Source organism: Microcebus murinus, chromosome 10, assembly GCF_040939455.1.
Source record: "Microcebus murinus isolate Inina chromosome 10, M.murinus_Inina_mat1.0, whole genome shotgun sequence".
In the NCBI taxonomy this organism is placed as follows: Eukaryota; Metazoa; Chordata; class Mammalia; order Primates; family Cheirogaleidae; genus Microcebus; species Microcebus murinus.
The window spans coordinates 48565240-48589382 of record NC_134113.1 but is presented as its reverse complement, the minus strand read 5'-3'; the positions used below and the strand labels follow the sequence as shown (position 1 = coordinate 48589382).

General features: G+C 35.0%; 1 protein-coding gene across 11 annotated transcripts in view; it reads right to left on the bottom strand.

Moving 5' to 3' along the window:
- Positions 1–1907: 1907 nt before the first annotated feature.
- Positions 1908–24143, bottom strand: part of PPHLN1 (periphilin 1) — a 187887-nt gene continuing 165651 nt past the window's right edge. For all 11 annotated transcript variants that reach the window (XM_012744514.2, XM_012745016.3, XM_012744432.3 and 8 more), the window contains one exon: positions 1908–4724. In XM_012744514.2, the coding sequence (XP_012599968.1) occupies positions 4530–4724 (195 nt within the window). In that variant the 3' untranslated portion in view covers positions 1908–4529. The remainder of the gene's footprint in view (positions 4725–24143) is intronic.

The following is a 24143-nucleotide window of genomic DNA, read 5'->3' as shown; positions in this document are numbered from 1 at the left end:
TGCAGCGTGGTGCAGAGCGCATTGGACTCCAGGATTCAGGAGATCTGGGTTAGGAGACTCACTTCTCTCATTATCAAGCAGATTAAGTGCTCTGACCCAATTTCCACTTCTGTAAAATGAGAGTACTAAACCATCTCAAAGGTTTCCTCTTCCAGCTTCAGCATTCTGTGGAGACTAAACTGAATTTATTAGGTCAGTTAACAGAGAGTCTTCCCACTCAGCATAAAGTGTTTCCCTTTCCTCTTTCATTTACCAACATATTTGTCTGGCAAGGATTCCCTCCCGCAAAGACCATGGCCAATGGGAGCTGGGAACTTTAAAGGGTCTCGGTGTTTTTTAATAATGCTTGGGATTTAATTAAACAATCAAAAGGAAATTTGGGGTTGGTTATATCCCTATCAATGTGTATGCTTCAAATTGACTGTTTATCTCCATTAAGTAGACTGTTTAGAGACTATGCAGAGTATGTGGAGGGCAAGATATTTTCCTCCCTTCATGTTATTGTTCCCCAATTACCAAGAGGAAAAGATTTCCTACATTTTTGGCAAGAATACTACATAAGTAATGTTTTCAAACATGGACATGTCCAAAGCCATCACCAATGAACTGTCAGCCTTCCTCGAAGCTCAGGATCATTATAGGAAACTCTGGAGGGAAGTTGAAACCAGTATATATTTTGGCAGTATAGCACAGTCCTTCCTTAAAGACTAGGTTACTACTGACTTTCTGATGAGATGTCATCCTCTTCCTTCAAGAGGTTCTAGAGCTGTGAACTGGCTCAGGACTAGGAAGTGGCTGACAGCTCTGAGAAATCTACATTTTTGGCAAGAATACTACGTAAGTAGTGTTTTCAAATTTCCTTCTTAAGGAAGGGGAAAAGGTAACGCTAAAGCATTCAACATCCTTCACGTTCTGCTCTTAATTTTTCCCACCTGCATCCCTTATCATCCTCCCCGACCAGTTTCAGTACACACGCCTATGCCTTTCCCTCCATTTCCTCCTGGACGTCTAAAACTTCCCCTTCTCTGCCTGAATAAATTCTATTCCTCCAAGACCCAGAGGTCAAATGTAACTTCCTTATGAAGACAACTTTAAGTTGACAAGTATGAGAGTACCCACCACGTTCCAAACTGTGCTAAGAACTGGGGTCACAATGACTATAAGATTCCTGCCCTCCAGGAGTTACTAGAAAGATGTAGGATTTTAATCCTACAACTCCTTGAAATTCAGATTCATAATTATACAAGTATTGAGTACTACTGTGTGTCAGGCACCATCTTTTCTTATTTAACTGGTTCTCAGACATCAAGACTCCCTAAGTCACAAAGTTAATACAGTAGCTTCCTCTTATCCCCAGGAGATATGTTCCAAGACCCCCTGGCCCCAGTGGATGCCTGAAACTGGACAGTACTGAACCCTATATATATATATATATATATACTATGTTTTTCCTATACCATACATACCCATGGTAAAGTTTAATTTATAAATTAGACACGTAAGAGATTAACAACTAATAGAATCATTATAATATACTGTAATAAAAGTTAGGGAATGTGGTCTCTCAAAATATCTAATTGTATTGTACTCGCCCCTTTTCTTGTGATGATGTGAGATGATAAAAGGCCTCTGTGATTAAGATGAAGTGAGGGGAATGCTGTAAGCATTATGACATAGTGTTAGGCTACTATTGACTTTCTGATGATACATCAGAAGGAGGATCATCTGCTGTGGGTGACCCTGGAATCATCAAGCCATGACCATGTTGATGGTTGGACGTGAGTGGCAGACATAGATAAGCAGCGGGTAAGCATGTGCAGTATGGGTCTGCTGGGCAAAGACATGATTCACACCCCAGGTGGGACAAAATAGGATGGCGCAAGATTTCATCACTACTCAGAACGGCGTGCAATTTAAAACTTATGAATTATTTATTTCTGGAATTTTCCATTTAATATTTTCAGACCACAATTGACTGCAGGTAACTGAAACCATGGAAAGCAAAACCATAGATAAGGGGGACTACTGTAGTTTCTCAATTCTCAAACGTCCTCTATCCTGCTGCTGAGTAGGTGAACTAAGGAGTAATCTTGTAGTAGAGAGTAATAAAACCTACATTTTAGCAAAACACTTTAAGCCTGTTAAAATAAGAGAAAAGAATCTAATTATTTAGATGTAGTTGCTTTATTTTGCACTTTAAAATTCACAAAAAGCTTTATAATATCTGCATTCTCCTTGTTGATCATCAAGGCTTTATGGTAAGACAATGAAAATTTTATCACATCAATTGGGCATAAAAAACAATGGATAATTTACAAACAAATCTCTTTAATCAAGAACATTTTGTAAAATACACACTCTGGTACACATTTGAATTAATCTATCCTAAAATTAGACTTTAAAGGGCTTAAAAAAAAATCCCTAAACAAACAGTTTTAACACTGACAAGCCTACCAGAATAATGCTGATGGCAAGCTATAAACAGCTTTAAAGCTGAATGTAATTTGGGGGAAGGGGAGAAGAAGAAATTATCTGTTGAACCTACATTTAAATGCATCTGTTAGTAAGACTTCTCTAACTTAATGAATTTCAACAAAGTGAACAACTCCTTTGCCTTTGGTAGTTTCTTAAGTTTTATTTTTAAATTTGTGACATCTTGACTAAAGAAAATGAATCCTGGGGCTAGAATATTTAAGAAAAAGAAAAACATCGGTGGTAATCCCAAAACGGTACTCATGATAAAAAACAAATATAAAAGAAAAAGAAAAAAATAAAAAATAACCAAATAAAAAAAAGAGAAAACCATTGGTGGGAAAAGAGGAAAAACAAGATCAGTACTTTTCTTAGTCTATCTAAAGTGGGTAACTGAATAAAATCACTACTATTAAGGAAAAATACCAGAGTTGATATGTGAGATTTAGTTTGGCTTAAAGTTAGATAAAGTTAACATCTAAATGACAAAAATAAAACTTCAAGGTGATCTCATTTAGGAAATTAAAAAATAAATAATTGTTGCCCTCAATTAGTTTTTAAATCTGTGGAATAGCATAATACGTACTTTGAGGCACCCAATAGAGGATCTGTTAACATTATTCATACTGCTATTTCCAATTTTAATATAATTTTTATGTGCTTTGGGGTAGTTCTTTAGATATTATCAGTAGAGGCCACTAAAAATAATGCCAGAATTTGAGTAAGAAGAGAGTAGAAACCAAAAGAGGATGGGAGTATAATGAAATTGGGTAGTAATAACAAACATGATTTTTAAGGTTTCCTCACGAACTAATACGGGAAAATTGTATATTTTGGCTCAATGCCATGGGGCTGCTGGAAGTGATCAGGAAATGAGTGGAACATCCTAATCATCCCACTTGGATTCTTAACTAACCCATGATTTGGATGGCTCACTCATGAAGAACTGTTCACATAGGCTGCTTGGTAAGCGGTAGCTATGTTGGGCTTACTATCAGTACCTATTTGCTTTGTTTCTTTCAAGAACACTTTTGAAAGGCTAAGGACCTCTAAAAGGCAGGAGAACAAAGAACTCACTAGATTACAGAGCTTAACAAGAGAATAATCTGTAAATAGTGTAATCATGGACATGTTATCAATCACCTTTCTTGAGGTGAGGGATACAGGTATATTAAAAAAAAAAAAAAAAAAAAAAAAAAAACTCGACTCCACTACTGGGCCTATGAAAAAATAAAACATTCTAAATTTTTCCTCTTTTGATCAGAAATTTTTTGAGAAATCTCAACTTTAAAATATTCCTAATCTGTCATCCCAAATTGTCCCTTTTACCAGTCTTATAAATGATATTGCTTAAGGCTCATACATCAATGAAAGAGTCAAAAGTTTCAGGATTAATGGATGACATTTAGTTCATTTACTTAGAAAAAAGGATTTTATTCTGAGGTGTCTCTCAGAGATTTAAGTGCTCTCTGTTATCACTGAATGTAACTTATTCTCAAAGCAAATATTCTCTATGATACCAAAGTATTCGGTTTATTATGATAGTATACTTTAACATATTAAAAGTCACAAAGCCTAAGAAAAGCAAGCAACAAGTCAATAAAATTACAACTCAGAATTCTAACATTTTCACATGGTACCATTCACTATGAAATGCAAAAAGACTACTAATGTTTAAATGGAATGATCTCTAGCCTGTAAATTACACTCCTGTGACCAAACAAATGATTATATACTTGGAAGACTACAGAACATGAGTAGGCACAGAAAGCTGTTCTTCAGGATTGCTTTTTGAAAGCTTGAAAAATTAATTGACCCATCATTTGAGGGGGTAGGGGAGGGGAAGATGCATATGAATTAGGAGGCTTTACATGTAGAAAAAAAAATCTAATTAAAATATTTTAAACAGACTATTTTAAATGTTTATTTGATATTGGAAGTGTGGTCAACTATCATAAAGTATTTCTCTTCATCACAAAAATTCCATATATTAAGGATTTACGCAATCCGGGGGGAGGGGGAATCTAGAAACTTTTTTTTTTGCCTGAGCAAGAAATCTAAAAAGGCTCTCCAAAATCTTGAGTAGAAGTATCATACTCTGCAATAAAATGCTTGAGTTCTTCAACACACCGCTCGCCTATTTCATGTAAATTCTGCCTCAATGCAAACTGTATAGACTTTTCTAATGAAGGATCTTTTTCAATCAGCATTTTCACCACCATCCCGAAAGTTTCACAGTCTTGTCGGTAAACCTAGAAAGGTGAAAGATAACTCTGGTTAGCTGAGAGTGAAAATAATTAGCTAAATACTTAACTGAGTTAACAGAACTATGATGCATAAGTCTAGAGGGGAGACACAATAATACTGTTTGCCCTTTATCTTTGAGATTTGCTGACAACTTGAGAATAAAAACATTCATATACCGTATGACCAAATGTAGAAGTTTGGCATGGCATTTGTCAGTATAAAGCAGTCTACTCAAAGGACATCAGACTAGAGATGAGAATATCTAAGAACAAAGGCTAGGTAAGGCATATCGATGGCTTTGTTCATGGTATCTGTTTGGAAGAAAAAAAGTTTATTAACCCCTAACTTTAGATTTTTGTTTGAATCATGCAAATGACAAATTCAACATTGTGTTTATTATACAACCAAGAACTGTAAGAATGCTGGAAGTATCTACTTAAAAAAAAAAATTTCAAGTTATAAATGTTTAACATAGCTAAAGTCATCCAAGTAGAGTTATGGTCAAGACAATATGCATGTGTATATATATATTTTTTTCTACTTTATTGTGTAGATTTTATTATTTTGTGTCAATATGTTTATGTGTTTATCAGTGGCAATTAAATATTTCCTGTCTAAAAATTGCTAAGTTTCTTCCACACTAAAGGTCATTTCCTTAATGTGTAGTTACCAGATGAATTTCTATGCTATTTTGCCTACTCAGTAATTCATCTATTTAAATAAAAAATTACAGCTAATTCTCCATGAAAATTAAGTGGAATACAAATTATCTGGTTTGTAAAAATTTTACATTAATTTGTACTTTCCTAACTTAACAATAACAATCAACTTAATATTGTTTACTCTCCAAACGAGTTTCATTCATTTTTAATAACTTTAAAATAAGTGATATGAGACATTGCTTGGCTTATGACAAGTTTTTATTCCTCAAATGGTCATGGCTAGTTACAGTGGCTGCTGCTATATGTTTTCAATGTCTGCAATATTTGTTTTGATTGCTTAAAAATAGCTATTTAAAGAATATTTTTAATTTTAAATAAATACAAATTCCTTATCTTCCTTCTCCATCTCAGATACACATAAACACATACACATTTTTCTAAACAGTAATGAAATTTACTCATAATAACCATTAAGTTTCATTCAGCAATTTAAACAAACCATTTTTTCTAGTTTATCCTAAAGTTTACATCACTGAGAACTGATACTGGTATTCTGATAAACCTAGTATACTTAGAAAACAGCATACTGCTGAGATAATAATTACATATGATAATAGAACATATTATGACTGGTCTAACAAATACATAGTACCTAAGACAAGCCAATGCAGTCCCCCGGAGGAAAGTCAGAAGCATGATGTTTCACAGTCCTAGTGGAGGTGAATTTTTTACTGAACCAGTCAGCCCACGTAATAATAGCATTCTAACACCAACCACAGGCCTCAGCAGACTGCTTTTTGGGTGGCCTAAATTTTACAGGCTTCTTTATAACAGATGTACTAGATGAGGATAATGTTACACTGTGAATTAACCTGCAAATTCTTTAACGTAAATCTGCCTTCTACCTAAACTGTAAGTCTTCATTTAGCATATTTACAGAACATAAATATGCTACAGATTTGCACATGAAAAATAAAACCATATTAAGATGTTCATGCATTTGTTTCAACTGTAAAATACTGTCATTTGGGAGACAAGACACTGTAAATATTTAAAGTTTTATTTTTAAATTTTAAGTCCTTTTTGAATTTTTTGTTGGAAATTAGATAAGTGTTTGCATCTTAGTTATTAGCAAGAACAACCAGAACTGCTAAAAGCAACATAATTCCCTACACCAGAGGGTAAATTTACTAAAAAGACTGCTTAAAATGTACTGGCTTGGGCATTAGACAGGAAATAATTAGTTTTTTGTTAAAGGAAGACCTCACCCTCCAACATTTTATAAATACAATTCACAACTGTCAGAAACCTATTTCCGAAATCTGTTCCACAGTAAACTCAATCCCAAAACAGGAAGGGTGTAGTTATCTGTAGGAGAGTTTGTTTGCTTATGGTCCCCAGCTGGAAATTCATTAATAATCTTCAGATTTGATATCTACAGGCCACACAGGAAGACTTTTTTGTTACTGTTTTTGGTGAGCTTCGACCTCATCAAAATGAGAAACAGGTTACAGTATGGGTGGGGTTGACATAAACTGCTTAGAAAAATGGAGTTAAATTTGCCAGCATAATAAAAACACTATCCAAATGTGGTTTCACATATTCCTTTACTATAGTAGCTTGTGTTAATAGTTAAATTTTCACAAGATTCTTCCCAGAATAAAGGAATATGATAAAACAAACTACCAAGGCATCTGACTACTGCTTATGCTTTCAGATGACTGGAAGAATAGTAACAGGCAAAAGAAACTCAATGGCAAATTTTTTCTACCTAAAAATTACTAAAAAATGACATAAAACTCCTCTGACATATAAAATCTCACCTCTGTTCCCACAAAAAAAATAAAGCAAAACTAAGGCAACATGAGCTGTCAGAAGAATTTTCATTTTGGATAAACCATCTTTATTTAATGTGTGTATTACAATTCTAGAAGATCAGTTCAGAGGAATAATGGAGATTTAGAGTTGTGTCTAAAACAGTACCTACTAGCTTTGGTGGATACTTAAGTTAAAATATATATGCATATATAATATATACGTTAATATCAATATTTAAATTATAATTTATGTTAATATTAGGAGGTAACTAGTTAACTGGAAAAGTCAGATACAGACTGAAAGCGCTGGGGAATCAAATGAGAACATTATTTCCTCTATTCCTGATGCCTCATTTCATATATATAATCTCGTTTATCTGAATTCATATGGTTCAAATGCTACATGTCCCATTTCAGAAGAGTTACATCCTACCAGGAAAGATAAAAACAAACAATACAAACAAAGCAGAAATGAGACATTTAGGTGTATAAGCAGCAGGGAAGGCAGAAAGAAGAGTAGTTCCATGGGCAAGCTTATTGAGTTCAAATCAAATCCTGATTCTGCTAATGTGGAAGGCCTGATAATGCCTCCTAACTCCGCCCCCAAGATGTTCACTTCTGAATCCCTGGAATCCATAATATGTTACTGTACATGGTATAAGGGACACTGAGATAGGGAGCTTATCCTATATTATCTAGGTGGGCACAATGTCACCACAAGAGTCCTTAAAAGGCAAATGCAGGAGGGTCAAAAAGAGAGGCAATATGGCCACAGAAACAGAGGTTGAATGATGATGAGCTTTAAAGATGGAGGAAGGAATTACAAGCCAAGGAAACAGGTGGCCTCTAGAAACTAGAAAATGCCAGGGAACCGATTCTCCCTAGAGCCTCTGGAGGAAGGGCAGCCCTGCAGATACCTTGATTTGGGTCCAGTAAAACCTATTTTGCACTTTATATATTCTTCTCAAGCTCACGTGGAATATTAACCAAGTTAGACCACAGTCTGGGCCATGAAACACACCTTAAGTTTAAAATAATAGATATTATACAAAATATGCTCTCCAACCACAATGGAATTAAATTAGAAATCAACACCAGAAAGCTAACTAAAAAACCCTGTAACATTTGCAGGTTAAACAACACTTTTTTTTTTTTTTTTGAAACAGAGTCTCACTTTGTTGCCTAGGCTAGAGTGAGTGCCGTGGCATCAGCCTGGCTCACAGCAACCTCAATCTCCGGGGCTCAGCGATCCTACTGCCTCAGCCTCCCGAGTAGCTGGGACTACAGGCATGCGCCACCATGCCCGGCTAATTTTTTTTTTTGTATATATATTTTTAGTTGGTCAATTAATTTATTTTTATTTTTGGTAGAGACAGGGTCTCGCTCAGGCTGGTTTTGAACTCCTGACCTTGAGCAATCCGCCCGCCTCGGCCTCCCAGAGTGCTAGGATTACAGGCGTGAGCCACCACGCCCGGCTAACAACACTTTTTTTTTTTTTTTTTTTTTTTTTTGAGACAGCATCTCACTCTGTTGCCCAGGCTATAGTGCCATGGCGTCAGCCTAGCTCACAGCAACCTCAAACTCCTGGGCTCAAGCTATCCTTCCACCTCAGCCTAAGTAGCTGGGACTACAGGCATGTGTCACCATGCCCAGCTAATTTTTTCTGTATATTTTTAGTTGGCCAATTAATTTCTTTCTATTTTTAGTAGAGACAGGGCCTCGCTCTTGCTCAGGGTGGTTTCGAACTCCTGACTTTGAGCAATCTGCCTGCCTTGGCCTCCCAGAGTGCTAGGATTATAGGCGTGATCCACCGAGCCCGGCCTAACACACTTCTAAATAACATATGGGTCAAAGAAGAAATCTCAAGAGAAATTGAAAAGTATTTTGAGCTAAATGAAAATTAAACCATCAAAATGTGTGAAGTGCAGCAAAAGAAATGCTTAGACACATCTACTTGCCATCAAATTGATATTGACTGATTAAAACTATAGTGCTAAAAAAAAAACAACTATAGTGCTCAATTGGTGGTAGTATTCATCAGGGATTTGGCGAGGGTAGACTGACATCCTAGGGATGTGGCGAGCATTGTGGGGGAGAAGGGAATATCTCTAATCCTTCATAGGGAGAGGCAATGCTATACAATGTAACCAAAATGTAAACTAAACAAAACAAAACAAAACATCGGGTGGTGGGCAGGTGGGAGGGGGGGAGAGGAAAGATGTATACTTACGTAATGGGTGTGTTACGCACCACCTGGAGGTTGGACACGCTTAAAGCACTGGTGGGGGTAGGGGGTGGCAAGGGCAATATATGTAATCCTAACAATATCTGTATCCCCATAATATAATGAAATAAAAGGAAAAAAAAGAAATGCTTAGAGAAAAATGTATAGCATTAAGTGCATATATTAAAAAAGATATAAAATTAATAATCTAAGCTACAAAATTAGGGGAAAAAAGAGCAAATAAAATCCAAGAAGAAGAAAAAAACTAGAACAACAAAAATTGAAAACAGGAAATTAACAAGAGTAGAAACAATAGGACCAAAAGGTAGTTCTTTGAAAAGAACAATAAAACTGATAAATCTCCAGCCAGTCTAACCAAGTAAAAAAGGAAGAAGACACAAATTATAACTACTACTCTCACAGCCATTAGAAGCATATAAAGAAAGGAACGTTATAAACAACTCTACGCCCACTAACTTCATAACATAGACGAAACAACCCATTTCCTTAAAAGACACAATCTTCCAAAACTCATAAAAGAAGAAATAGATAATCTGATCAGATTAATATCTATTCAAGAAATTGAATCAACAATTCAAAACATAACAGAAAGCACCAGGCTCAGATGGTTTCACTGGTGAATTCTACCAAACATTTAAGGAATGTTTAATCTCATCCAGAAAACATGAGCAGAGGGGCTTCCTAACTCATTCTATTAGGCCACCATTACCCTAATATCAAAACCAAAGACATTATAAAAAAGGAAAATTACAGACCAATATCTCTCATGAACATAGATTCAAAAATCCTCAACAAAATACTAATATATCAAATCTAAAACTATATAAAAATAATTATATACCATGCTCAAGTGGGATTTATTCCACGTAGTTTTGAAAATTAATGTTAATGGTGGGAAAACTGTGTGGGGAGAGGGGTTATATAAGAATTCTTTGCATTTTCTTATAATTTTTCTGTAGATTTAAAACAGCTCTAAAAAATAAAATCCATTAAAATTGTTTTTAAAAAGAATCACATAAACAAATGAAAACAAGAGAAAAAAATTCTTAACCTCTGTGCCTAAGTTTCAGTACCTACATCTAACTATGCTGTTACAAGGATTACATAATACACAGTACTCAGAAAGTATCTGCCATACAAGAAGCATTTAATTGACATCAGATATAATAATGATAGTAGAAAGAGTAGAAACAACTGTTCTGTCTAGAGAAGGGATTATTAGAAAATGGTATTAGAACTAATAAGTCCTCTCAAGGAAAATATGGAGAAGAAGAAGAAAATGGTGTTTGGGGGAAATTCTATTGGCTCAGCATACTAGAGACTAGGACAATTGTGTTCATCCTGAAAGGAGATCATGAAGAGGTTTCTTCATGAAACATTTGGGGAGTAGAAATAAGTTAAGTACTCAATAAGTCATTTGAGGCACTCATGACACAGCTAGAACCAACCATTAATAGGAAGATGAGTATGAGTTTGGACTTCTGGAGAAAGAAATGGGAGAAAGCAAGAGAGGGACTGAGTTTATAACCTTTAGCACTAATGTTTATAACTTAGCACTAAGTTTATAACCTTTAGCACAGTTGAAGCCATAGAAGTTTCTTGAAGATGGCAGTAAGTTCTTTCTAGTCCCACAAACTAGATACTCAGTAAATGTTGAATGAATAGGTAAATCAGTTTTGAGAAACTATGTAATATAAGAGCCAGAGAGAACCAAAAGCAGATATCTAAAACTATCAATATCAGCCACAGAAACGAAAATAAAGAAGATGAAGAACCAGGAGATAGTGAAGACACAGGTGCCAAAGAAAGAGTTCGCAAAATTAGGAGACAGTCAATCAAATGCTAGAGAAAGACCAAAGGGGGCTGAGCGAGGTGGCTCACACCTATAATCCTAGCAATGTGAGAGGCCGAGCCAGGAAGATTGCTTGAGGCCAGGAGTTTGAGACCAGCCTGAGCAACACCTGGTCTTAACAAAAAGAAAAAATTAGTGAGGTTGGTGGCACACACCTGTAGTCCCAGCTACTTGGGTGGTTGAGGCAAGAGGATCGTTTGAACCCAGGAATTTGAGGTTGCTGTGAGCTATGGTGACACCACTGCACACTAGTCCAGGCAACAGAGCAAGACCTTGTCTCAAAAAAAGACAAGACCAAAGAAGCTGACAACCAAAACATACTGACTGGATTTGGAAATTAGGAAATAAACGGTTAACCACAAGGGCAGTTTATTGGCATGGAGGGGATTACAGAGCTGTGGCATTAAATATGGTAGCCACTAACCATATGTGGTTTTCTTTTAAATTTAAATATTTAAATTAATGAAATAGAATTAAAAATTCAGTTCCTCAGTCACACTAGCCCCATTTCAAATGTCAGTGGCTACCACATTAGGCAGTACAGATATAACACATTTTCATTATTGCAGAAAATTCTATTTAGCACTGTTGTCACGGACGATGGAGGAATGAAAAGAAAGTAAAGATGTAGTGATAAGTATTGACCTAGTAAATAAAATAATATATATTTGCAACCATTTTATCATTAAAGTGGGTAATAAAAGCTTACCACTTTTAAAGAAGCATTGTGAAATATAATTAGTATCTGTAAAATGTTCTACAACCTTTTGATGAAAGCAAATAAAAATGTAAGTTAAAAACAGAAACTACAATTGGAGCTTAATATATAAGGAAACATTCATAATGTTTAATGTGTTGATGAGGTTGGGGGAAAAAGTGATAGCACATTGATGTTAAATACTGGAGACAAATTTAAACCCTTTAATTTGGGTCTATAATAATGCAGAAGGTGTCAAAACTATTGTAATCTATGTTGCTGCTTATGCTGTATTAATAGAAAAAGATATCTTTGAGTCTTCCTCCTCAAAGCTGCAGCTCCTAAAAAGAACACTGGTAGTTGCTAAGAAATTCATTATAAACACATACATTAGACCCACAGTACCTACATTCAACATGTGAGTAAAATTATTATAACCACATAAAAAAGTTACTCAAAATTAATGATAAAGCAGGTAAATGCTAAAAAGCTTTAGCAATCAACATTCATGGCATTTTCATACATAGATCTAGACTGGTTTATAAATTTATAGGAATCAATGAAAGATTTAATACTTAATTATGGATTTTCTTTTCACCCTTTTCAGCTTATTATTTCTTTCAATCATGATACACTAAACAGACAAAAAGGAATGAAATAATTCCAAATACAGAACTGTTTACAGAATACTTTACTAATGCCAAAACCAGATCCCATAAAGTTTAAATATAAAAATTAAACAAATCTCAAATTCATGTTGATTGAAAATGCTGCAAAGGAAGTATGTATAGTATGTCCATTTATGTACACTTTAAAAACAGTAGTTTATTTAGTTTAGGGACACACACATTTATAATACTAGTAATACAAAAACATACGTAAGAATGATAGTTCTGAGAAGGAGTCAGATGAGATATGAGAGGGGCTTTACCTATATCTGTAATATTTTATTTCTTTTAAAAAGAGGCTTAAAAAATATTAAACTCTAGGTAATGGCAAGGGTGTTGATGTTTTTAAGAGTGAATCTGCTATTTGTAACATACTTTGACATGCACCAAAAAATAAGATGAATTAATGAACAGAAGTACTGTAAAGTGAAAAACCAACTGTTTTTCCTGTCCTATACTCTCACGATATTCAATACTTCATCTTCTGACACTGCCACATATCAATTCTCCGGCAGACACCAACTGGGGTTAAAGTCAGATCCCACAGGTTAAGGACTCAGTCCCAAGACTACCTCCCCCAACCCCAGATGCCAATTGTTCGTGTGGAACCTCCATAACTTCTGACCAAGCCGCCATAAAACGGGGGTGAGAGGGGGTGGTTCCCATGACCTCCTCCCTCAGGTTAGATCATGTGCTAGAGCGGCTCACAGAAAGCACATTACTTACTAACACCCATTTATTATAAAAGGATACAACTCAGAAACAGCCCAGTGGAAGAGATACGCAGGGCAAGGTAAGGGGACGGGGGGGGGGGGGGGGGGGCAGAGCTTCCATGCCCTCTCCAGGTGTGTTGCCTTCCTAGCACCTCTATGTGTTTTGCAAACCAGAAGCTCTCTAAATCCTGTCCTTTTGGCATTTTTTTTAAATAAATTTTATTGTGTATATTTGAGGCTTACAACATGATGTTATGGGTTGTATGTAGATAGTAAAATGGTTACCATAGTGAAGAGGATTAACGTATCAGTCACCTCACCATACAGTTGTTGATCCTTGAACAACGCAGGCCTGAAATGGTTGGGTCCACTTATACACAGATTTTCTACCACCTCTGCACTCTTGACATAGCAAGACCAACCCCTCCCCCTCCTTCTCAGCCTACTCAAGGTGAAGACAGTGAGGATGAAGACCTTTATGATGATCCACTTCCCCTTAATGAACAGTAAATATATTTTCTCTCCATTAGGATTTTCTTAATAACATTTTCTTTTCTCTTCTTTTCCCTACTATGTGCAAGGCACTGGATTTGGTCACTAATAACATCACGTGTGCTCAAAGAGTAAAAAGAGCAACAAGGCTGGGTGCTGTGGCTCATGCCTATAATCCTAGCATTCTGGGAGGCCAAGGTGGGCGGATCGCTCAAGGTCAGGAGTTCGAAACCAGCCTGAGCGAGACCCCGTCTCTACTAAAAATAGAAAGAAACTAATTGACCAACTAAAAATATATATAGAAAAAATTAGCCAGGCATAGTGGCACATGCCTGTAGTCCCAGCTACTCGGGAGGCTGAGGCAGAAGGATTGCTTGAGCCCAGGAGATTGAGGTTGCTGTGAGCTATGCTGATGCCACGGCACTCACTCTAGCATGAGCAACAAAGTGAGACTCTGTCTTTAAAAAAAAAAGAGGAACAGATTTAAAATAACCAAAAAACAAGGTAGAATACAGTAAATGCTGTAAGAGAAATACAAAGTATTATAATGATACCAAATAAAATAGCATGGGGGGGTGGTCAGGGAAGAGGAGCAGTGAGGCAGTGTTGGCTATTCCAGGCAACTTGGTAACAAATTAGCATAGTGTGTTCAAATAGTAATGAGTCTTAGAATATGGGGACCTTTTGAAAAAGATGACTAATGGACTAGAATAAAAATGGGGCTAGATATGAATAGGTAAGGCAAAGACCAAATTCTTGGACTTAACCTACATGTTAGGCATACTACAGACATTTTTTTTTCCTTATTTGTTAGACAATAAACAAACCACTGAAGACTACTGATGAAAAGAAAATCAATGTATTCATTACTCAATATCCTCCCTTCAATTCTATTTAATAAGCCAGGAAAAGTAATTTTGTGGTCAGTGCTAGTTATTGGCTTGAGGAAAAAAACTTTGAAGGTACAAACGTATAAAAAGGCTAAATCTAAAGAAAATATTCATAATAAACACAAGATAAAAGGCAATTAAAAACATAAGTTTTAAAATTCTAACTGTGAGAAAATGGGTAACAACAAATATTTTGCAATATGACTAAATTTTTCATGTGGCTTTTGATATTTTCATGTCTAAGAATAATAAACATCCTTTGATAAAAGCAGGGAAGGGAAGACTTAAGTTGGACATTTTCCCACGCAATGTCTAGAACATTCATCACAATGAAACAGAGATCATAGATTAAAATGGCAATTCAGCTCCTTAAAAGATATTTGTCACTTAGAAAGTCTTTCCCTTTCCTGATTTTAAAAAAAATCGGTCAAAAAGGTAAAATTCTTATACACTGAACTGACTTTTATATATAGCTTTTTCTTACAAAAGAAGTTATTATATTTGGGTAAGAATTATATGAAGCAATTGAGTATACAACTAAAAGAAAAATCCAACATACAGTTTTAGTTAGATTTTTCCAAATAAAATTTGTGTTAATTAAGGTTAACATTCAAATAATTCTTTTTAGAATTTCATAGATGAGGTAGTCCAGCCTTCGAAATGATTTAATAGTATCAATCAGAAAAGTGCAATGTTGTAACTGTATAAAGGTCACATTTTAGATGTAAGGCTAAAAAGAAGTAGTTAATTGGCAACAGCCTGTTCTCCCAAATAAAACTATCTTAAATTGGTTTGAGAGATCTAAGAGTAGCAACCTCTACCCCAGTTACCCTTCAACAGGAGAAATTTGTCAGCAGGAGTGATTAAGCAGGAAGCAGCTTAGCTATTTCAAGACCTACCTCCTCCTTTTCCTTCCCAATTCATCTACCACAAAGGAGGCTGGAGACAATTCAACATTAGGTTGCTGTAACCTTCTGAAGATCTGGAAGTATTATACTGAAGCTAGAGGTTTCAACAGTTACTGGGCCCAATGAGTTGAATCCTTGCCTCAGAGAGGCCTCACTATACAAGAAGAATTTTAGGAAAATGGGAAGGACTCCTACCAAAGGTCTCTGTGACTAGAAATGGTTGTGGGTCACAATTCTAAAGGTTTTTTTGTTTGTTTAAATATAATAGCATTTAAAAATAATTGACAAATTATAAATATTAAGTCACTAACTTAATATTTTCATATGGACCTTAACATTATTTTGCATTCCTCAAATCCTTATTAGCACTATGGAGTTACAGCCTTCATTTTGTAAAAATATTGAAGCACAGAGATTAATGGTAGTTAGTTGAAAAAAATACAATTAACATTCCCAGCCTAGGTTTCTAATTCACCTAGATTCATAACGCTGCTATAACCAAGAGAATTATTGAAATCCAAAATAGAAAAAAAGCCATGACCGAGACTAAATCCTTGGCAAAGAGAAATTAACCTGCTTAGTTTTGAAGAGAAAATGGCTTGGAGGAGCCCGAAAGGCAGGTCATCTGATTATGACTTGTAACTATCATGAGGTAACTCATGAGATATCATTTTGTGTGTCCTTTGTGTCTAATACTGTACTTTAAGTCACTCCCCTAGCAAAATTTGTAACTTGGCTTATTTTCCATACAGCTTCAGGAATGCCACTAAGATAAATTAATGAAAAATAAACAGGTGAGGTCAGCCATCTGCCCGATGCTAGGAAAAGCACTATTGTTCTGTAAGCTGCTTCTGCTGGCTGTGGTTGGTTAAAGAGCATTATATGGTAGAAATGGGGCATTTTCAACATATCCTGTAGTGGAAAAGGATTCTCCCTTAGCTTCTTTTGACAGGTGATTCAGTGAACCAGGTATGTTCACTCTACCCTTCCACTTCTTTCATCATTAAATTCTTTATCATATATATACACACAGAACCTAGGAGGACATATCAAACTGTAAAATGCTTATGATTTGGGGTGCTTTGTTCTTTGTTTCTTGTGTTTTTTAGTTACCTATAATGCACATACTAATTTTAAAAATAAAGGTTATTTTAAAAACCTGGGGGAAAATTCTCTATTGTAAAGTTGATTTTAGTGGAAGTGACTTTTCCTATTATAAAATTTCTCCAAGTCTCACAATGAAAAATTACATTATGGTTTCAGCATACATGTGCTGTTATGCTACTTTTTTCTTTTTCAGTTTTCTGGGCATTAAACAGTTTAAAATATTTTATATGTACTATAGCTTTCGTTTTTGTTATACTATCAAGGTATTATGAATTTTCAACTCAAGATGGAGTCTTTGCTAATGTAATAGTTCTGGGAGACTTTTCAAATATGGTGATGGGAGTGGGGGTTGCTGAGAGGCCACTGACTCAGAAAGCACCAGTGTAGAGTGGTCAGGATTAACTATGGCTCCGGTATATGAGTAGTTTCTGCTTAGCTGATCCCTCGCCACCTCCTGAGATAGGCTCCTGAGCTATGCTTACCGAAATCGAAAGCTATATTTATGTAATCGAAAACTAAGCATCATAGAATTTAAGAGTTTTGGTAATAAAGGCGAATAACCAGAGCTTAGTAGCTTATGAAACTGGGTTTATTATGTTGACATAACCAAGGAATACCGAAAGAGAGATGATAGGAAGGTGGGGGAAAGAGACATGGGAAGCAAGAGGGAAAATAAGAAGGAAGAAAAATTGCCTGGTAGTCTTACAGTTCCAGGTTCTAAACTTGATTTCTGCCCTATGATTCATGAGAAACCCCTGTAAGCTTTCAATACTTTCACTTTATTTGCCAAGAGTAGTTTGAGTGGGTTTTATAACTTTTTAAAACTTTCTCTGGATACCTAGCATGATAGGCTGCTACAAGGAATAGATGTTACCCGGCCTTCTGGGCTGGGCTGGCAACCTGGCAGCAGTGCAGGCCTGTGCGATTACACCTACATTGCAGCCCATCTGCCTATCAGCAGTGCTTTAACACTGGCAGGAATGCAGAGGTGATGGCATAAATCTATTTTCTCTTCCATATAATTGCAAACCCATCAAAGGCACTCCACAAGCCTTTATCCAACATAAACACAGTTAAAGATGGGCCACAAGCCTTTATCCAACATAAACATAGCTAAAGATGGGCTATAATTTTCCATGGTGAGAGCTAAATAATTACCAATCCTTGGAGTTTCCACTGAAAATACAGCTATTGTTACTCCTACTGGAAAAAAAATAAAAAATAATGTATTTGCTTTCAGCTCATCATATGCAAATACAGGAAATAGATTATCATCAGTCTACTTAACCACACTTTCAGAGAGAGACTTTTCAATTAGATAACAGACAATACCCCGCTGAATACTTTCAAGATGCATTTTTTCTTTCCAGAAGAAAGGAATTACTCATAACTAACCTAAATAGCACAGCTTCATTTTAAAAATAGGAACTGTAATATAAGGTAGATTAAAAGGTTAAAATTAATTAATATTTGAATAACTCATTATTTTCCTTTTATCTCTGAAGGTGTTATGTATAGTGGGGAATCCATAAATACTGTAATATATAAATGGAGTCCATATTTTCAAGATCTGTCATAGATATTTTCTAGTCTACACTTTTATAGCAAAAGTAATTAGATACTGGAGTTCCTTCCAAGAATCAGAGACATACTTATAACAACGTTGCTCACAAAAATGAACAGACTAGTGTTAGAACCATGCTGTCATCACTACATCAACTAGTTATATTGCTACTTCCATTTTATACACAAGGTAATGATCAGGTGTTAATCACTAAGCACGATGCTATTACATTTTAGTAAACGAAGATACAAATCTAATACTCAAGAGTCCTTTTTGAAGATAGTATTTACCTACAGCCAAGGATTTTGAGGAAGGAATCCAGTTAAATTAAATTTATGTATTGTTTATAAATAATTTAGAATAAGCCAATATTACATAGTATAGCTCAATATTTCTATTTATTAGAAACTGAGGGCAAAAAATGGTAGTATTGTAACTATTAAATTCTAATGGACTCCTAAAGATCTAATGAACTTGCCAAAAATATTTTCAATATGTAGTATATGTATTAAAATGAATTTTTTAAAAGTTGAGCTATTGGTTTAAAATATTGCTAACTTTTTTAATTAGTAAAATCACTAAGACTGAAATGATAATAAATTTTAGGTAAGAATAACCGGGAAAACCAGAAATAAAATCTTTCTTTGAATTAAGAGAGCTGAACATTTGATTGGTTCAGATAAGAGTCAAAAGGCTAACTTATTACAAGAGCCAAAAGAAACAGTAGACTGTTGTTTCCCCTTTAACCTTACTTAGTACAAGATTACCATGTGCTCATGTAGATACAACATAGACAGAAATTTTTCATATAAACACATCCTGGAAAGATGTATTAAACCATTCCTCTCCTCATACATATTTTCAGTGTCCTATGACAATAAAAGGTATAAACATCAAAATGTGGCTTCACTTTCTCAGAGTTCAGTGTTATTTCTGTTGCAGTATTTAAGTCTAGAATTTTAATTTATAGTGTGACATTTCCTAAACACTAAATCATATGTAAAAATTAAATGCTAAATTTTTCTATTTTAAAAGAACTGTTCACATGTTTTTAGAGGCACCGTACTACTGAAATCTGACTGTTGTACATCCTGATTTTTTGGTTTTGTTATTTTATAGTCATAATACTAACATGGACCTAACCAATATAGCAATGTTACTGCATAGTAGCCTTCTTCCTAGCAGTTTTGCATCTAGCTTCTTTTTATTCTACACTTTTCTATTCACAGGCACCATCTTCCTCCAAAACAAAACAAAACAAAAAATCCCAACCTTCTTACAACATCGCTCCTCTGGCTTACCAAGATCCAATCCAATTAAATTCTTCAATAAAATCTTGGCTACTAAAATCTTCTCATCACCTATCAAAAGACCATCTACTATACATTTTAAAGTATTTCACATGTTTTCATATGTCATCTGTATTCCCCTGCTTGCTTTTCTACTTTAATTTATTCAAAATTTTGTTCAAGGTATTTTTCACAAAGTTTCCCTAGATCAATTTTTCTAGAATACTCTAAATAGTCATAAAATGTATGTTTCTTTCTGTTCTGCCCACCTTCTGAGGGCAAATATCATTTCTTTTGCTTCCTTTGTAACTTCCTACTAGCCTCCCATTATGGGGTTGGAAACAAAACGGATTTTGAAGTATTTCTGATTAATTTAAAATTCTAAAATATTCTGGCCTTGGCTCATACTTTAGTAAGACATTTTGACTATCTTATCCAATTAATCCCATATGTAAATTTGTTGAGATTAGTAAATAACTCTGTTCAAAGGGGGTTGTCAATGAAGATTTTTTCCTTGATCAAATTAAGATAATTAAACTTGTGCTAGATTTAGAATTACAAATAAGATGAATTATAACAAACAAGTTCTGAAATCAAGTTGGGAAGAAAGTTTACATTAAAAGTCATTTCAAGATAGTGAAAAGCCTAAGACATAGTACCTTGATATGTATTATCATGTATTAACTTTCAAATATATAGTCATTTCAACTTTTAAAGTATTTAAATGTGAAGGCACTGGCCTAAGGTTGTTTCTGACAAATAAGACTTCTTAGTATTTTATATCAATTATTCATATATAAAATTACACATAGAATATTCCTGCTGGTAATTTGCTTAGCAAAATGTTTTTAAAGCTGATTTCATAAGGTAATTGTCAATCCAATACAGAAATCATACTTTAGTTAAAATACCTGTTGTTTGGACTGACAATATTCTATTATTTTGAAAGAATCAAGTTTTCTGACCAGAGTCAAGATAAGATTTGGTCTAAAATTCTTTTCTCTATAAGAGAATCACATTGTAGGAAGAGAATAAAATTCATTTAGAAATATTATGCTTTACTATATATTCATAGAGTTTTTACCACTAAAACTGGGCATTAAAGGAGAAAAAGGTTTTTTTAAAAAGACCATTATACCCAGAGACAAGGTTCAAAATGTCTAAAAACATAATATTGGCTTTAAAAAAAAAAACAACAAAAAAAGAAAACACACAAACACAAACAAAAGCAAAACTAGTCTAGATATGGTACCCATTCACGATGACACTATTTAAAAAGCCAAAAGGATTGCATATTACTAAGATGAAGCCATAATTAAAATGTAAACATATTCTATATAAAACAAAAGGAAAATTTTCTGGTTCTTCTTCTGTCTCCATTGTGTAGGTGTGACAGAAAAGCTCTAAAATTTCTCCTCAAACATTGAATCATCTCTAGTGATTCAAGCCAGTATTTATCCCATATAGCTCAATTGTGCCGCAGCTGCATTCTGCATTCAATTTTTTTAAATGGCACTTAGGTTATTTCAGTTTTTGAGACAAAAGAAGCCATGTTAAATTAAAATAACCAAAATATAACTTTAAAGGCAAATTTTGACTATAATGGCCTATATTTCTCCCAGAAGCAGCAGCGGTAGCAGCAACAACCTTCTCCTCACATACTGAACACACTCTGAACTACCCATTTGGAAATCTGGTTAACTGTTTTCTTAGCCTTCAAGTCATCATGTACAGATATAATGACACAGTAAAAGCTTCAATTCAAATACTTAGTATAATAAGGATCAATTTGTTATGACCTTGGGAAATGAGCTGTTCATATTCAGGTATGCCACAAAAGAAAGGAGAAAATGTTACAAATTACCATAGGTACAATTTCTTACTTTCTTTCTACCTGGCCAAAAATGACCACAATCTCTTGGGGCCTTGGGGTAATTTCTCAATCATATTAAACCACATAAATGTAGCTTAAATATAATTCAATCTTAAAAACTGAAAAAACAAAACAAATCTTAGTCTTCAATCCTTTAAATTCCCACAGATGCCACTAAGATAGAAAAGTAGGCTCATCAGCATTAAAAGTATCCCATTTTATTTTGTCTTATTTTTAAAAATACATATGAAAGGATTTAAACTATTAATGGGCTGCAGGGGAATATGGCAGAGTGATGAAGATTTTTATGGTCACGGAGACCTAGATTTGGGCTGCTGGGTGACCCAACTGTAAGCCCACAGTTTCCTTATTATTTTTTTTCTTTCTTTAAAAAACTTATTTGTAATTTACAAATAATAATTATATATTCATGGGGTACAATTTCCTTATTTGTAACGTGGGGATTCTAACAATATCTTAGTTCACAGGACTTTTGTGAGGATTAAGTGAAAGAATAGACATAAAGCACTTAATACTCAGAAACCATTCATTCAACAAACATTTGATGTAATCCTAGCACTCTGGGAGGCCAAGGTGGGTAGACTGCTAGAGGTCAGTTCGAAACCAGCCTGAGCGAGACCCTGTCTCTACTAAAAATAGAAAGAAGTTAACTGACCAACTAAAAATATATATACAAAAAATTAGCCGGGCATGGTGGCACATGCCTGTAGTCCCAGATACTCAGGAGGCTGAGGCAGTAGGATTGCTTGAGCCCAGGAGATTGAGGTTGCTGTGAGCTAGGCTGATGCCATGGCACTCACTCTAGCCTGGGCAACAAAGTAAGACTCTGTCTCAAAGAAAAAAAAAAACATTTGAGGACCTACTAGGTAACAAATAGTGAACAAAACATGTAGTCCCTATTCTTAGGAAGCCATCTTTTAAGTTGGGAAAGATATATAATAAAATGTATAAAACCAGAAAAACATATGTATAATTATGACAAGTGTTATAGAGAGTAGTAAATGTTATAGAGGAAATAAAGTAGGTTCATTGGTGGAGGAACTATTTAGACTAGCTAGGGGGATAAAGAAAAGGGGTCTTTTTTAGTGAAAAGGTTACATTTAAGTGGAGGCCTGAAAGATGAGAAGCCAGAGAGAAAATTCTAGGCAAAAAGTCAGCATCAAGAAAGACTACCAAGAAGAAGGGCAATGTCCCATCGAGAAGAGGCCCATCTGACTGCAGCACAGTGAGCCACAAGGGTAATGTGAAAGAAATTCGGAGGGAGAGGTAGTATACAGAGCCAGCAAGTCTCTATAGCTATGGGAAAGACTTTGGATTTTTACTCTAAAGTGGTATAATGGGAAGCCACTAGAGGGTATTAAGTAGGGAAACCATTATATTTAACAGATTTACATGTCAGGAAAAAAAACACTGCAACATTCCACTTGGCTAGGAAAACTGAGTTTCAAAGTATTTGGAATGTTCACCTTTGTTTTAAAATAGTATTGTTCATTCCTTTTATGTGGAAAATTCTAAAATACATTAGCCATTTCCTGCCTTGATTTTAAAAAAGGGAGCTCAAAAAATGAAAAACTAGGGTATTTTTCTCCTCTTTGAATGTATTATGATTAACAGCTAACCTGAATTATAGATGTAAGTTTAATTTTTATCACTTTTTTCTTTTCTTTTTATTCAAAGAGACAGAGTCCCACTCTGTTGCCCAGACTAGAGTACAGTGGCATGATCATAGCTCACTGTAGCCTTCATCTCCTAGGCTCCAGAGATCCTCCAGCCTCAGTGTCCCAAAGTGCTAAGATTACAGACTTGAGCGACACTTCCATTTTGAACTGCATGATAACTACTGGTCAAACTTTCCTGGCATATAAACAATTGAGTTAAAGACCAAAAAAGACTTAAGTTTGTGTCATTAAAATTTTTTCCCATAAAATCATAACCTTTACTACCTTATTATCACTATCTTTTATTTAACAACATTCAAAGTGTTTTTACTTGGTCAACTATGGCTAAACAATCTGGTTTGCCTTTCTACTCTTACATAAAGGATGCTGTGAATTGTTGGAAAAAGTCCAAAACTGCAATTACTTGATCCACCACAAACTCCTTAATCTCTCTTGCTGACTTCCATATCAACATGTAGCATATGGGATATTCTAAGCCCTTTCCACACCCAATTCAGGAACTCCAACTGCTGATAGGACTCCCCCCTTCCTTCTCCCATTTCCCCCTACTCTTAGCAAAATTGCCTCTTTCCCAAACTTATCTCCTCTCTACCTCAAAAATGTTATCACTTTATTCTCCTTTCCCCTTTGTCTCAGAAAAGGGTTTCTCTGAATTTTCAAGGTTAGTTTCTCTATCTGTGCTACTGATAGCTCCTCTTGCTTCATCAATTATTCTATCTGTATGTTTTAGATCTCCAGTCTCTCTCATATTACCCTTACTCTTACATAAATACTCAAAAGTAAATAGATAGATAGACCGGTGCCAAGATTTACTTACTCTCCTGTGATTCTCATGTACTTATTCTTCTGCATTTCTTTTTTTTTTTTTTTTTAAAAAAGAGTCTCACTCTGTCGCCCTGGCTAGAGTGCAGTGACGTCATCATAGCTTACTGTAATCCCAAATTCCT